Here is a 16148-nt window from a genome sequence, read left to right on the forward strand (position 1 = left end):
CGGAGACACTGAAGACAGATAATGCTCTCAGCACTATTCAAATCATACGGCTTGTACCCTCTTCAGAAAGGGATTCACTCACACACACACACGCACACACACACACACATTAGGTGTTCAAAATGAGATCAAAATGTCTGACAGAGTTTCTTTAAAAGGCCAGTGTGGCAGACACCTACACAGTTAAGCAGCATATTTTAATAAATCTGTCACCCGACTCCAGTGCCTTTAGGTTACAGCAAAAAAAAGTTGACTTGCATTTATTTATTAACTTATTCCAGAAACAAGTATATCAGGATTATAATAGTTCAGGGTTTTTCACAATGTTTTAGTTTTATTTTGTTGTGACTTGTTTGTCTAACTCAGTTTTAATTCATTTTTAGAGTGTGTTTGATGGTTTTTATTACTTAAATATTGTTAGTTTTTCTTAGTTTTCAGTTGTTTCATACTTGGGTTATTTTTTAGGTGTTCACATCATTTTGAAAGGCTAATAAATAGATTCATAAACACGAAAACAAAAGATTTTTTTTTATCTACAATTTCAGTTTTCATTTCTTCGCTACTTTTAGTTAACTATGACAACCTTTAATCAGAGCAATAACAGCACTACTCTGAGTTATTTCTTCAGCAACAAAAGGTCCAGTATAAATACTAAAGACGGTCAGAAGAGAGGATAAAAACAAACAGCAAGTAACAAGAAGAAGAAGAAAAAACAGAGGGCATGGAAGGTGAAACCAAAGCGATGGCAGAGAGGAAAAAACAAGGGATTAAAAAAGAACGAGTGAAGTTAGCCATGTGAAGCTGTGATGCAGAGCTGTTAGGAAGAGAGGTCAGGGGTTAGGGGTTGGAGGTCGTCGCAGTTAGAGAGACCACCCTCAGTAGGCAACTTGGTCTGAGGATAGAAACTGCAGAGATGAGAGCAAAAACTGGGAGAAATATTAATCTGAACTATTCCACCTTACATTCATTGTTATAAAAACGTTCCCTCTTTTCATTTTGTTCTGGTTTGTCTGCACTATGATCTCTAAAGCAATCTTGCATTTTGTCCACATCAAATATTACCACCACACTCTCCACTCTTCATTTCTCTTTCCCGTTGCCTTCACATGGAAAATATTCCCACATATTTTTGGCATTTCTGATCTATAATCCTCATCTGCTGTGGTAGAAACTTGAACTCTAACAGGAACTATGAAATGCTGAGAGATCTACCAGAGAAACTGTTTGGTCTCCACAGCAACCAACAACATGTTTTTACAGCATAAAATAATATCATTATAATTAGGTTTGATTATGCCTTTTCTCATTTTTCTAGGTTATGTTTATTTATATAACAACTATAGAAGTTTCAGTTCTGTACTAATCAGCAACGTCTGTCATTACAGTCGATGTTGTGAATCAAATTTTACAAACCACAGAGGAAGGAAGATGATGTTAAAGAGATTTAAATAACTTTAAAATTATGCTAAGATCATATATGTTAATTATTTTTATCAGTTGACATTGAAACCTGTGAATGGTGGGGCAACAAACCACAAAAAAAAAGTCAGACAAAAATTATTTTGAACTGCCAAATGATATTGTTGTAAATCATGAATGATGAGATTACTCTTTGGAAGCAAAAGCTCATTCATCTTCCTTTAATATGTTCTGAAATCTCATCCACTCTGCTTTGGACATAAATAAAACCACATTCAAGAAACTACGTAACTTTCACATGTTATAAAAATGCTGCATATATCAAGTATGACTTTAAAGAAACTTGACTTCATGACTTAATACCTTGAAATTGGGCCTCTGTCTCTTTAAAAACTCCTGCTCCTTCTGAAACTCCGCCTTCAGGAAGTCATCACAACATGGCTCCTCTATTAACCCCTTCACAATGTTTCTACCAGTGTTTTCACTGAGAAGTAGCTCCTATAATGACGTGCAGTTCCACCAGGTGTTTGCTAATTGCTGCTGGCTAGTCTGAAGGAGCTGATTTGGAGAGTTGCAATGGAGGGCTTCTCTTTGAGGCAGCGTTCAGTCCACTCAGGCACTTTGGACAGCTGATCAAAGAACTTCTCAAGCATGCATAAAATGATCAAAGCAGTATTGCTTTGATCAACCTGGAGTATTCCAGGTTTGTTTTTGATGAGGGAATAACATAACATGATGTAAAGCTCAGAAAAGTCATTTTTTTAATAATACTGCCCTTTTAATAATTCTTCTTTATAGTCATTTGCAGATTCACCATTAGAAGAACTGAGAAAAAAATTACAACATAAAAACGTCTGAATCAGATGGAACATTAAAGGATCTCATTTCACACACAATTAGAGACTGAAGGCTTTCACTTTCTGACCCTGCAAACAGACACCAGGACTGACAACGCAACCATATAATCATAATAAACCGACAAAAAGGAGACTGATTTGAGTGTGCATGCACATGGATAAGAACATATTACAAATGTTAAATTGATTGCCTAGAGGAGATCCAAGCCTCCGTTTGGTTCAATACAAACTAAATGCAAAAAGCAGCCCAGAAACTAAACAAGGATTAAAAAAAGAGAGAAAATAACCGACTGAAAAATCTGAGAGAGAGTGACACATCAACGAGACAAATTACAACAGAAATTTAATTAAACTAGAAATAATAATAGTTCTCAAATAATGACTAAATTTTGTCAAAAACTGGAACTGCTAAGAAAAAGTGCAATCAAAATAAAACTTTATTTTTTATTTTTTAATTCCTCTCAGGCTCTCTGTTGGTAAAATCTCCAAACATGTCTCGGAGAGGATTTGGTTTCATTTTGCTTTGAGAGATGCTCGTCTCATTTTTTGTCCAAAGCAATTTTCTTGGAAAGTTAGCATTAATAAATCTAACTGTGCTTTGGACATAAATCATTCAAACTTATAATCTACAATTTATTAATTAAAATCAATGTAACCAATTCAAAACAACAATTATCCATGTCTGAAGGTGCAATAAAACACTTAAAAACATATACGAAAACTAGAAATGTTTGAGGTTGTGGTTCAGTTAAAAAAAAAACAGTTATGTTGTTTTTCAACACAGCTTACTAGTTGGAGGCTTTTTCTTGACCGCTTCCTTTCCATTAAGTCCTAATAATACTGAAGGAGGGGTCGTGTGCTTTCTGCTCGGTTCCTGCCTCTGAATTGCTCAGATAAATGTAACCGCAATGACATCAGATGTGATTGCTTGTAGTCAAAGCCTAAGTGAGGGGAGATGCTCGTTCAGCATGTCCTCACTCAGTAGTTGGTTTTATGGAGTCAGATGGTTTCCTGGCCGGATTGGTTTACACCATTTCGCAGGAAGCGTTCGAGCTTCTGTAAAACGATATCAACGTAAATGCGTCTGTTTCTGAAATGAGCTCATAAGCAGAGAAAACCATCCAGGCAAAACAAACATATGAACAAAGACATGGGCAGGAATGCAGCAAGTAACTAATTATAATAAAAATAATAATAATAAAATAGCACATTGTTTGTCCTGTATGTCTGTTGATGCGTACTGTACATCAATCCATACATACACACGTATTAATGTGTGAATTTTCCAGGCACGTAATGCAATGTTGGAACACAATTAAGTAACTATGTTAACTTCAGTTGTTATAAAAATGCTTTATGTATTAAATATGAATTGAAAGAAATATGACTTTGTAATTTAACATCTTGAAATTGGCTCTCTGTCTCTTTAAGAAACTCCAGCATTTTATGAAACTCCACCTTCAGGAAGTCATCACCTCATGGCTCCTCTGTTTTTACAATATTTTTACCAGCTTTGCTCTGAGCAGTAGCTTCTATAGTGAACTCAGCTGATGTACAGTTCCTCCAGGTGTTTGCTGATTGCAGCTGGCTAGTCTGAAGGAGCTGATAGGGAGTTGTAAGGATGGGCTGCTGTGTGAGGCAGAAGTTTAAATCTTATAACATAGGAAAAATGTCTTTCTACAAGACATTCATTAATGGTAAGTAATTTAATTAAGAAGATATAGTATTTGTAAGGAGCTGTTTTGAAAAAAAAAAATATATATATAGCATGACTTGTAGATATTCACTTTTTGCTGATTAACTGGAAAACATAAAAGGGCAATTACAGAATATTGGCAATAAAAAGAGGCTAATTAACCCATTTAACCCCAACGGCAACAATTTTTTGCTAGACGTTTTTTTCTAATTTCTCGAAGCTCTAAAGCAGGGGTCCCCAAACTACGGCCCGCGGGCCGGATCCGGCCCGCCACGTCATACCAGAGAGCATTCAGTGTTTTTTTTCATATATTGTATTTTCTGGTTTATATGTGGATTTTTCTTCAACCACCAGGGGGGCTCTTGAGCAGATGTGAAACTAACTTTCCCTCAATGGAATATATACTCGTCAGTCCCAGTCACCGTTTCACTCACGGTTTTTTCCATTTGCATTCTGGGTAAAAATCTATCTAAAAGCGCGAATCTGTCGTCGCCCCGCTCGACAGTTTCGAAGAAAGAGCAGCAGCAGCACCACCCCCCCGACAAGAATTTTCTAAGGTTTCTTTCTTCAAAAACTAAGACCGGCCCCCGACCAGAGAAAGGAACAGCTATGTGGCCCTCGCAGGAAAAAGTTTGGGGACCCCTGCTCTAAAGGTATTGTTTTGACTTTTGGCAGCTATTTGAAGTTTTAAAATAAAGGTTTTTGGTGCATCCGAATAGTTGCCATGGAGATGAAAGGTTTTCTCATACATGCATGAAAGAATCACAGATAAATTTGAGGTATGTTTTGTGATGAGAGTGTTTTACATAAAACTTCCCCTATAAATTTAATCCTAATTATAACTTTTTCTGTTTTTGTAATGAACCTGCTGTTGGGGTGTTAAGTTGTAACGATGGGATTGGCATTTTTTCAAGCAGCAGGCTTCCAAAGTATACCTTCAAGGTACAAAACAGTGAATCCATAATTGTAACATTTCAAACCATTGTTGGAAGAAAGGTTTAAAACATATTTACCAAAAATTATTGAAGTAAGAAATGAGGTTGTTCCTGACTCACGAGCCACTTCCTACTATTCCCCTTTAAAACACATAAAGGTCTACAGATCCCCCAAAAAAGACAAGTTATTTCAACTACAGCAGCCTAATTATTTCAATGTGTCACACACAAGAAACAACTCAGTATGGCTAAAAAGGGTGAGCAGACCTCTATAGGTAAAGAGTGCCAATAATGCCCTCTCTCAACATCCTGAAAATAAAGGCTTTCATAAAACGCAATCACTTTGAACAGCTGCATTAAATGTGAATTCTGCCAGAGCAAAGCAGTAGGACTGACCCCAGGGAGCACCCAGACCGATAAATGACTCAACGTGGACGACAGTTACAAACTTATTGGAAAAACTAATCTCTCACTGTGCTGAGGTAGAGCCATTCAACGTCTGGACCGACTCAAAGACTCTAAAGTCGGCTGTTTAGAGGCTACAAAGAAAGGCAAACCCAAAGGCTCACCTTTCAATTCTAAACAGTGCAATAAAATAATTGGACGAATTTGAGCAACAAGAAGAGGAAGACAAAACCGTTTTATTTTTTTTGAGAGACCCAAACTGATTTAAAACACAGAACTGATTGGAAAATCTATACAGAGTGAGTGAAGGAGAGCCAGAGGGAAAGCCGATGTGACTCCATTTTCATTATAGTCTTGGACAAAGGAGAGACAGGAGCAGGGACAGGACCAGAGATAATGATTCTACCCATTTCCTTTGGCTGGGCCACGGGAAGCAGAGGGCCCAACACGCACGCACGCACGCACGCACACACACAAAACAATCCCACAACACAAACAAACAGATGAAGATAGAGACAACAGCCAGCTTAGGCCTCACTACTCCGGCTACACTTTTAAATGAAGCCTGTAAGAAACAGATGTAAAACGATGTGATGTCTTATAAAGAGTTATGTCTGTTCCCTACATTTACGGCTAGATGTTTAGTTTTCATCAAAAAGCCAACAGTTAGTTGGATTAGTTCACTGCTCTGACGGTTCATCTCAGTTCCATGTTTTCTCGGTCTCTTGACTGCAGTTCATTGGAAATAGATTTTAAAGCCTAATCGGAGTCAGTTATAGATTCTCACTGTTGACAGAAGGGTAAATGTGTTTAGTATGTGAAGGCTCTACTGTACATACGGTAATGGATTTGCTCCAAGCTTTCCGTTTGGAGGAAAAGCTCAACAGTCACACACTAATATGTATCCTATTCTAGTGACTATTAATATTTCAGGTCTAACCATAATCACCAATGGCAGCTCAGCTTCATTCATCTGTTGAGCTGAAATTCATTTAGCTTCAACACAAACATGAACTGAAACTGAACAGAGCCTGAAAACCTCAATTAGAAAACTAATAAAGTGAAAAACAGGCCGAGGCTCTGAAGCGCCACGTAGCCGAGTCTCTTCCTCCCTCCGACTGTCTCGTGTTCCAACGTTCACACATGGAGAAAAAAAAGGGAGTAAAAAAATTAACATATTTTCCAAATGCAGATTCAAGTGGTGAGAAATGGGTGTAGAAAAAAAGGGGGGATAAAAGACGAGGCTTTGAACCTCTGTGGTTTGTCAGAGAAGTGTCATAAACGATGTGGTTGAGTTGGTGAGGAAATGCAGGTAGACCCAGGTAAAATGAGAATGATGAATTTAATAATGTAGCTCACAGTCTTGAACAGGCAGCACGGAAGAAAGTTAGCACGCAGCTAATACCGGTAGCAACTGGATAACAGACATGTAAACGAGCTTAGGTCGATGCAGGACTTCACAGTTCAACTGCGTACGACCCATAAACAGACGTAGACTGACGGCACAGGGAAACAGTTACAAATGACGAGGATCTGACAAGGAACACAGACAACAGGTGGGGCTAAATACACACAGGGTAATCAGGGGGATACGACACACCTGGGGAGCAATCAACAGGGAGGACAGAGACTCACAGGGAACAGGACTACACAGGGAAAACAGGACTGAACACAGAAGAACTCAAAAATAAACACACAGAAACACAGATCATGACAAGAAGCTGCAGCCTGAAGCCCAGAAACGTCTTCAGAAAACACTTAAAGACCGCACAGGAAGGAAGACTGAAAACTCTCATAAAGCATAAACAATATGATAAAAACCAAGATGAGAGAGGAGCAGTACGGAATACTATTACTGCCAGTAATAAGTAGTCCTTATTACGGACTGTTGATGATGATAGATTGTGAACAACCTGTGATCACAATATTATTAATCACAACTGTTATTAAGATTATAAATAATGTAAAACTATGCTAAGTAACTGTAGTGTTAAATTTCATGATTAAGCCTGTTGGTACAGTTATGTTTGACCTTGGAGCTAAACCTGTAGGAACAATGTGATTATTTAATCTTTATTAAAGATGTCAAAATTCTAAAATAAAATGTAAAACAAAAAAACAACAAAAAGATGCCCCATCTGTGACGATATTATGACCACATGCCAGTTATGATGCAGCTGAAGACCTGATGCATATCCTGGAAAACAGCATATTCAGCTGTCATGCATAGTTCACCCCTTTATATCTGACCTCCCTGATTGGCAGCTTAAGCTGATTCTGTGTCAACTGTAGGAGGGCAGATGAATCAAACCTGACTCTGGAGGTGGTCAGGATGCTACACATATTTAACGATGGGTGGAATTCCTTTTAAATGCATTGAAAGCCTGTTTGACACGCTGTTGGCAGCATGGAAGAAAAGTGGAGAATAAAATAGCTTTTAGTCGTTCCTCTGTAAATCTTAGCATAACCTTGTCACCTTCAGGTATTATAATATAGGCTGAGCGCCAGCAAAGGACTGCAACACATCCTTTTAAAGGGGAAGTGGAGTTTTGTGAGCTTCAGATCATATTATATAGTTATTTCCTCATCATAAACAAACTTAGAATGTTGCCTTCATTCTTTCATGAATGTTTGCGAAATCCTTTAATCACCCATGGCAACCATTCAGCTGTGCAAAAACGCCTGGGTAGACTTAGCCCCACCTTCAAGGAAGAAGCTCCTCCTCACATCTGCAGTTTCCAAGCTTCTCCCGTGATCCCTCCACCCCCCTTCACTCAGCTCCTTCAGACTAGCCAGCAGCAATTAGCAAACACCTGGTGGGACTGCACATCACTATATGAGCTACTTCTCAGTGAAAGAACGTTGTTATAAGGTTAGAGGAGTCATGTTGTGATGACTTCCAGAAGGCGGAATTTCAGAAAGAACAGCAGTTTCTTAAAGAGACAGAGGCCCAATTTCAAGGCGTTAAAGTCAACTTTTTTTTGTAATCATGTTTGATATATTTAGTTGTTTCATAATGAATCAACCAGTACTCTAATTAATTACAGTTATATATATATATAAAAGATGACATCTGCTTCCAATCATCACTAAACTAAAAAACTATTTCAAAGGAATTTTGGAAATGTGGCCAGAATTTGATCATGTGATCACTTCTGCTCTAAAATCTAACATATTTAGAACAATGAATTGTGTATTTCTACAGGCTAAAAAAATCCAAAGAAGTTTGAGTAAAGGAAAAACCTCTAATGAATTTGTGGAAATGCAAAATAGCATTTTCACTATTTTGTGAAAACACCTTACAAAGTAGTTATATGTGTAGTGTTTTCTTAAACCAGGTGCTTCACCTAGATTGGGTGAAGCACCTAATGCAGGTGTAGGCGCTCCATGTACATTATGATGAGCCTGGAACTGGACAAGAACAACGCAACACGAACTAGTCGGATGTGGACAGGATTATACTCAGAGATTGTGATTTTTTTTAGTTTTCCTCCAATTATAGCTTCATGTCATGAGCAATAATTGTGAGCAGCACTGTCCTACCTGGCCGGAGGGGAATTTCACAACACTATTCACTTTTATTATTCCACTAAAACAAATTAACAGCTTTCCATCAGCAGCATGAAAACGGGGGAAGGATTTGCTTTTAGCTCCAAAGCCCGGTGTTACTTGTTGCTGTTGTTGTTGTTGTTGTGTGGGCGACAACTGTCTGCTTGTGTTCCGTGTGCTTGTGTGAACATTATGTGCTCTTAGGTGGAGGTGGGCTCATTCACGGCGCAGAGCGCTAACCTCTCCTGAGAGCCTCCTGCTCTCTTAAGTGCTTTGCTTAGCTACGGCTGCTAAGCAATCCACCCCCCTTCGCCGCACCCCTCATGTCACACAGGACTCTCCACTCCTCTGGGTGCTGAATTATCGAAGGACGGGGCTTTTAGGACACCCACACAGTCTGACTGACAGACATCTCCTAAGATTGTTGCTTCATGACGGCACCCAGCAGAGCAATCAGGTGAGCAGACTGAAAACCTGGTGTGTTAAGTTTGCAGTGGTGGTTGTGATCTCCCGGATAAGCCCCCGTTTCGCAGCGCTGTGCTTGTGGAGCAGGTCACCAGCTGGGTGCAACTGAATTAATGGTCATAAATTGATCAAATTGTTTCAGTTCAAGCCGACATTAGTACTGTTTTTCATATGCTTGTGGGTAAGCCAATACACAACGGCATCCAGTATGTTCATCCCCTGATCACCTCCCAAATGAACTGTGTAGATCACAGGTGCCCAAAGTGGGTCCTGGAGGGCCGACATCCTGCACATTTTAGTTCTCTCCCTGGTGGTAATAACCTTTTCAGTATGTCAATGTTCTCCTTAGGCCTTCTAATGAGCCATCATTGGATCTAGCTGCGTTAAACCAGGGAGAGAACTAAAACATGCAGGATGCCGGCCCTCCAGGACCGACTTTGGACACCCCTGGTGTAGATAGTGTCAATCGACAATGGAGAAAAAGGGCAAGGAACATGTTGACACAGCACCACTAACACCCTGAAACATTCGTTTTTATGAACTCGCCACATGCTAAGCTAATAAACACATCCCTGTTTCTGGTGGATTTTCCTTCTTCCTTTTGTTTAAAGGGGCAGTGTTATGTGTTTTCCAGGCACATAGTATCGTTATACAGCACAATCAAGCAACTATGTTACCTTCAGTTGTTATAACAATGCTTTACATATTTCAAACATGACTCAATAGAAATTTGACTTTGTAATTTAACACACTGAAATTGGGTCTTTGTCTCTTTAAGAAGCTCCGGTTCTTTCTGAAACTCAGGATTCAGGAAGTCAGATCAGGAGAAAAAAAAACTGGGACAATGTGAACACAAATTAACATTCTGTCCCCTTCCTGTCAGGAGGCAGAACCGTTACATCTAGAACTATTAAATACTTAATAATAACATCAGCTACATTTCAACCCGGAGATCAACAGAACCCCACAAACTGTAACCAGTACCAAGCTATTGTTGAGCAGGAGCGTTGTTCTAATTCTTGGTGTGTGTGTGCGTGCGTGTGTGTGTGTGTGAGCATCCTCCCTGCTGCATTTAGCTTGGATAGTTTGACTGATGAACCCGGTGAGCAACAGAACCTGGAACCTGGACAGCTGAGTGCAGCAGCAGGAAAGAAGATCCATCAGCACCAAGGCCCAGGGCCAGACGTGGCACCAGATGAATGAGTTCAGATCAACGTCCCTGTGTGTGGTGTGTGTCTTCTAATGTTTTTGTCCACTGTTTTTATGTATCTGCTGAACCTGTTGATCGTGGCGACGTAGTATCTATCGTTACTCGAAACACACTTCTATGATATTCAGGCGGCCTGGCGTGGGTAAAGAGATATCCTCGGTTCTCTTTCTCTTTATTTCTCCTCCCATGTTTGGCTGCAGCAAACAGAGGCTGGAGACGTGAAGGCACAGAAGACAGGAGGAGGCAGCATAGTGTTTCTGCTCAGTGTGCATTATGGATGAGGCGTGTCCACAGCGTTCTATCAGCTGCTCTCTGAGGGCCTGAAGGTGGCCTGCCGGGGTTACTTGTGTGTGGTGTGTGTGTGTGCGTGCGTGCGTGGGTGCGTGCGTGCGTGCATGTGTGTGTGTTATAGATGACTGGGACAGAGAATTCACTGGGGTCACAGTGAGTAAGCACTGAGAGGTTATGTTATTAATAGAACTGGCAATTTGTAACATTTGATGGAGTAAAAGGTTTTATATGCGGCCCTACATAACAGAGCTGGTTTAACAGATCAAAGGTTTCTAATGTTTCTGACCATATTATGAACTTCTAACAAACTCAGTGTGTTTCAATTACAAATATGCACAGAACTTTGTCAATATTTCATAATAAAAAAAACAAACACTGTTTCGCAGTTGTGATTAAAATCACACATGAATATGTTTGTTCACGTAATAAAATCATTTAGAAAAATGTTCCGCCATCATCCTCCAACTACTTCCTGTATTCTTCTTCGTGGTTTGCGGCAGTGGAAGCATCCAGCTGCTGATAATGTGACGTGTGATGCAGAAAAGTGATTCCATTGCAATTTTGTGAAATGAACCAACTTCGATACGACCAAAAAACATCCTCATTCTAACACCAAAACCTTGTCACAAAAAATTTGAGTATTTCTGAGCTTGGCGTGTTTCCATTAGGCAAATTTGTAGTCAAAATTCCAATTTGTGCAAGTTTATGGTCAGTGGAAATGTAGCAAATGGGTAGTTATTCACAAAAAGACCAAGTTACTCTTACACAGAAAATAAAATGTTAAACAATACTTGTGTGAACATCAACTTTTACATTTAGGTCGTCATGCCGACCCCTTCATCTGTGAAGCACAACCTGAAAAAAAAATTGACTTGCTACCAGCAGAGTTATCAACCTCGTCAACTCCACGGCTGAAGACGAGAACAGGGATGAAAACAGAATTGGATTTATGATTCATATTCCATCACCGTCCAACATGTATGAAAGGAATGCAGTTTACTTCTCACTGTGTAAACTTTATCCACCTGTCAGAAATGTCGTTGACTCCCAAAAATGACCCCAAACAGTTTTCTAAAAGGTTTCTGATGTACGACTCCCATCTCAACTATTCAGTAAAACACTGGAAAACCAGATTCTCCCAGATCAGACCTGAACAGGCAGAAAGTCTCTCCATGCAGAGATACTATAAGACAACTGGCTGCATGTCCTCTGCCCTCTTTGTTTCTAATCTCCACTTTGTGGTTTACCTTTAATTTCCTTCCTCTCTGCTGCTTTGGTGTCTGTGTGCAGGTGGAAAACATCGAGCAGACTCTCTGGTCTTTACACAGAGACTTGGAGGCTCAAGCAGCATGGAGGCTCCTTGTCACCATGACAGCCACTTATCGTTCTGTCATCTGGTTCTGATCCAGCTGCTACGTTCCCAGAAATACATAAGAGACTTCTTTGAAGCTTTCTTTCTTTTTTTTACATTATTATTTAAATAAACATGTGACAGCATATTAGGGACAGAAAACATTTGAGTAAATTTCCACCAAAAAATTCAAAAATTTCTGAACATGAAAAGTTGAAAATTTGCTTGAAAAAAACAACTCAAAATTTTATAAGAATTTCAGAAATTTTCGGTTTTGAAACAGCAAAATTGAGTTTAAATTTTTTGACTTTTGAAACTCAGAAATTTTGAAACTCAGTTTTTTTGAGCATTTTCTTTTTACTTTTAGAGCTCACAGTTCCTTTTTCTGTCTGTACCGTCAAACAAATGAGGTAAAGAAGAGGTGGGATTTTGTTGAAATACTTCTAATGGAACAAAAATGTAGTTTACACACCAAGAAAAATGATGTCAAACAAAACTATTATTACTTAAAAGTAACCATCCTCACCAAAAACTTTGAACTAAAACCAAATCTGTTAAAAATTAAAATGTGAACACTCAGACTTCATCCCCAGATTCAACTTCTCCAGGTCACAAGACCCAAAGAACTCCCAACAAAAACAAACTGCAGTCCCGATTGACACAAAGCTCAGAGTTTCTCCTTCTCCTACCGTCTTTCCTGTACAGGTTGATCTCCACTTTCCTCTCCTCGGAGCCCAGCAGGGCCTGCGCCATCTGGGCGATGGCCAACCTCTTGGTGTCCGGCCCGTACAGAAAGTTACACGTGCAAGGCTTCTGCATGATCTCGGCTCGGCTGTAGCCACACAGGTGGCAGAATCCGTCATTGCAGAAGATGATGGCGCAGTTCTCCACTCTGGCGTTGGCGATGACGAACTTCCGACCTAAAGCGGAGGAGAGAGGAATCTTTAATACAAACTCCTAATGAGGAGTTGATATTTAAACAAAACAGTCGCTATGTTTTGTTCAGCTCAAGAAAAGAGTAAAGACATGAATCAGAAAAAGTTACCAGTCCATACATGTCCTGCAAACTTTAGAAGAAGTTGAGTGGAACTTTTGAAATCCACTTATTACCAACTATTTATGTTAAACAGGAAAAAAGAACTACTGCTTTAATAGATGAGAACAATGTATTTATATCCTGAGAAAAAAACCCGTTGCACGGTGCAAATAGTGGTAGCATGAGTTGAGCTGCTCAACCTTGAGGTTATCACGCTTGAAAAGTTTCACAATATTAATTCTTTGAAAATGTCATAAATTATTAATCATAAATGTTTTAACAGAACAATTATATCTAGGCCTTCTAAAAATTTCCTCTCTCAATTTATTTAATTATTCTCAAATTCAGAGTGACAATCACTGTGAGTGAAGCGCTAACAATCTGGTTTTTCTTGCTTTTACTTGACAGTTTTTTTGAATAAATCAATTCTTTTTACATTTTGAGGCCTTAGGGCTGGGTGACATGGACTTACAGTTTTATCACTATATGTACAATTGTGATAACAATAAAACTATTTATTACTTCTCTTTTAGGGGCACAACAATTACAAAGTCCACAAAAACACAAATACTGCGGTTGAGAAACATTGCCATGTTTTTCAACAGCAAGCCATCGGTCACAAAAGAAGTGTGTCACTAAACTGCATACAGTTTATGCATTTAAGCATATTTTCAAATGTACTGATATTTATCGATGCTCCCATTGAACAAATAGTAAAGAATAGTAAAAAACAACAACCTGACAGTACAGACAATTTTGGGGTGTCTTTAATCATTAATTTTAATTTATTGTGAAAACGATAAATCAAAATTCTTACCATGGTAAGAATTTTATCATGATAAATAATAAACGATATGATAAATGCCCACCCATAGCTCATCTCACAAAAGAATGGCGTTGAAGGTGTTGAGCCAAAAATCAAAAAAAAAAAAAAAAAGCCCACCAAGTTCTGAATGTCTTGGATCATTAAAAAACAAAAAAACGAGATCCCTGATGCAAGTGACTGAAACCTGCAGCAGTCGGCTTCAGGCTCAGACTGAAGGTAAAGAGCGTCATTTCACTCCTAATGACATTTTTTACCAGTTAGAAGAAAAAATCTGCCAATGGAACTAGTAATGAAAACTTACTTGTATGTTAGTTTTGTCTTTTTTCAAGTGAGACAAGATATTTGCTTTAGGATACTTGGTAAGGTTTTTTTTTTTTCCGCAGTGTTAAATTGTCCATTTAACCATCGCATCACCGATGTGATGGTGTTTCACACTTTCTCCTTTTGGCAGGAACGTACCGTGCCAGATGTCATCATAAGGAACGATTCTGAAGATGGCCTGAACACTGAGGTTGTTTCCTGGGTACGTATTTTCAACTAAGCTGCATCACAGAGCCCTCAGGAGAACAGCTAAACTTTAACAGCCAGCTGGGAGGCAAGACTCTGTTCTCAGTAAAGATGTCAGAGAATCAGTTCAATATTCATGGATTAACTCTTTAACAGCAGTTTATTCACATCTGTTCAGATTTACATCCCGCCGTTTATCAAGAATTCATCCATCTGATGTGAGCTTTTTCTCTTTTTTAAGGAGTTTTTCTGCGTTTGTTTCGGGTGTCATGTCATACATTTGTAAACTCCTACATGTAAAAGCCCTTTGTGTCTGTGTCAGCTGTTAATCAGCCTGTTGGATGTGCGTGATCATACTGTCCTCACCGAGTGTGTGTGGGTGTGTTTACTGTCTCGTCAGCATGCAACACAAAGCAAAAATATAGAAACATCACTCCATGATGGATAAAAACTGATTTTTCTTTTAATCTGGAATTTCAGATAGTTTTACCAAAAAAAATTAAATAAAGTCACCACAAAACAATAGCATGTTTGAAATACATAGGCAGGTATCATGGCGCTTCAGGACAAATAAAAAAAAAGGCTTATTTTTAAGTTTTATTTTTTAATAAAACATTTTTTACCCTCTTAGTCTGGCCATCCTTATGAACATTTTCTGGGGCTACTACTGATTTTGAGCAGTTTCCTTAAATGTATTCTCTTTTATTGTCATGCTTAAATGTTACAGATCATCTGATTTTAAACAGAATCTATCTGGTAACACAAAGCAGACAAAAATAGCCCAAACACAACATGTAACACACCCATCGAAAGAAATTTTAAAAAGTTATTTGTATCTATTAGTCAAGAAAGGATTGGATGCGACCTCCAGGGAACCACAGGTGGCAATTATCCACAAATAAAGTAAAAACAGGACAGCAGTGGACCAACCTGCCAAAATGACTATTAACACAAAACACAGAATGTCTAAAGTGACGTCCCACCTGCATTGGTTAAGGTCAATGTTCATGATGCAACATTAAGAAAGAGACGGGATAAACATGGAACTGGTGATGTGAAACTTACTGCTGACAAAACACACACACATCTACACTTACTGCTGACGAAACACACACACATCTACAATTATACTGAGAAGACACAAGTGGAACTTTTTGAAAGGTTGCAACTTAAAGAACCTGGAACCAAAGAGTCCAACACAGTGGTTGTAGTTTACAGAAAAATATGAATGGATATGGTTCTTCAATGGGTCAGCAACGCCTCAATGTGTAAAGCACATTGAGGCATGTTGTCGTGAAAACATCCCAGCATATCAAAGTTACCTGAACGGTTCTGGTTCTTTCATCCTGATGATGAAAACCTAAGCAGATTTAACCAAAGTGTTTCTTTGTTTCATCAGGCTCTTCAGAAGATTTTCTCTAAGCGGTAAATCAAAGGCTTGAGATAAGAAGGTAGCAAACACACCAGCTCTTTACTGAGAGGACAGTTCATAAAAACACTTTTGCATTTGCTTTCTCCTGAACATTTGTAATTTGCTGATTTCAAAGATGAAGTTGTCTTTGCAAGACAAATTGGCAAGGTGTCTTGCTGATTTCAAAGAT

At 38.8% G+C, this 16148-nt stretch overlaps 1 protein-coding gene across 1 annotated transcript in view; it reads right to left on the reverse strand.

The window, feature by feature from the left end:
- kcnh2b (potassium voltage-gated channel, subfamily H (eag-related), member 2b) overlaps nucleotides 1–16148 on the reverse strand; it is a 226279-nt gene that overhangs the window by 181620 nt on the left and 28511 nt on the right. Inside the window, exon 2 of the mRNA XM_007560658.2 lies at nucleotides 12868–13098. Within this exon, the coding sequence (XP_007560720.1) occupies nucleotides 12868–13098 (231 nt within the window). The remainder of the gene's footprint in view (nucleotides 1–12867; nucleotides 13099–16148) is intronic.

The sequence above is a fragment of the Poecilia formosa genome, unplaced genomic scaffold (assembly GCF_000485575.1).
Source record: "Poecilia formosa unplaced genomic scaffold, Poecilia_formosa-5.1.2 Scaffold118, whole genome shotgun sequence".
Classification (NCBI taxonomy): domain Eukaryota; kingdom Metazoa; phylum Chordata; class Actinopteri; order Cyprinodontiformes; family Poeciliidae; genus Poecilia; species Poecilia formosa.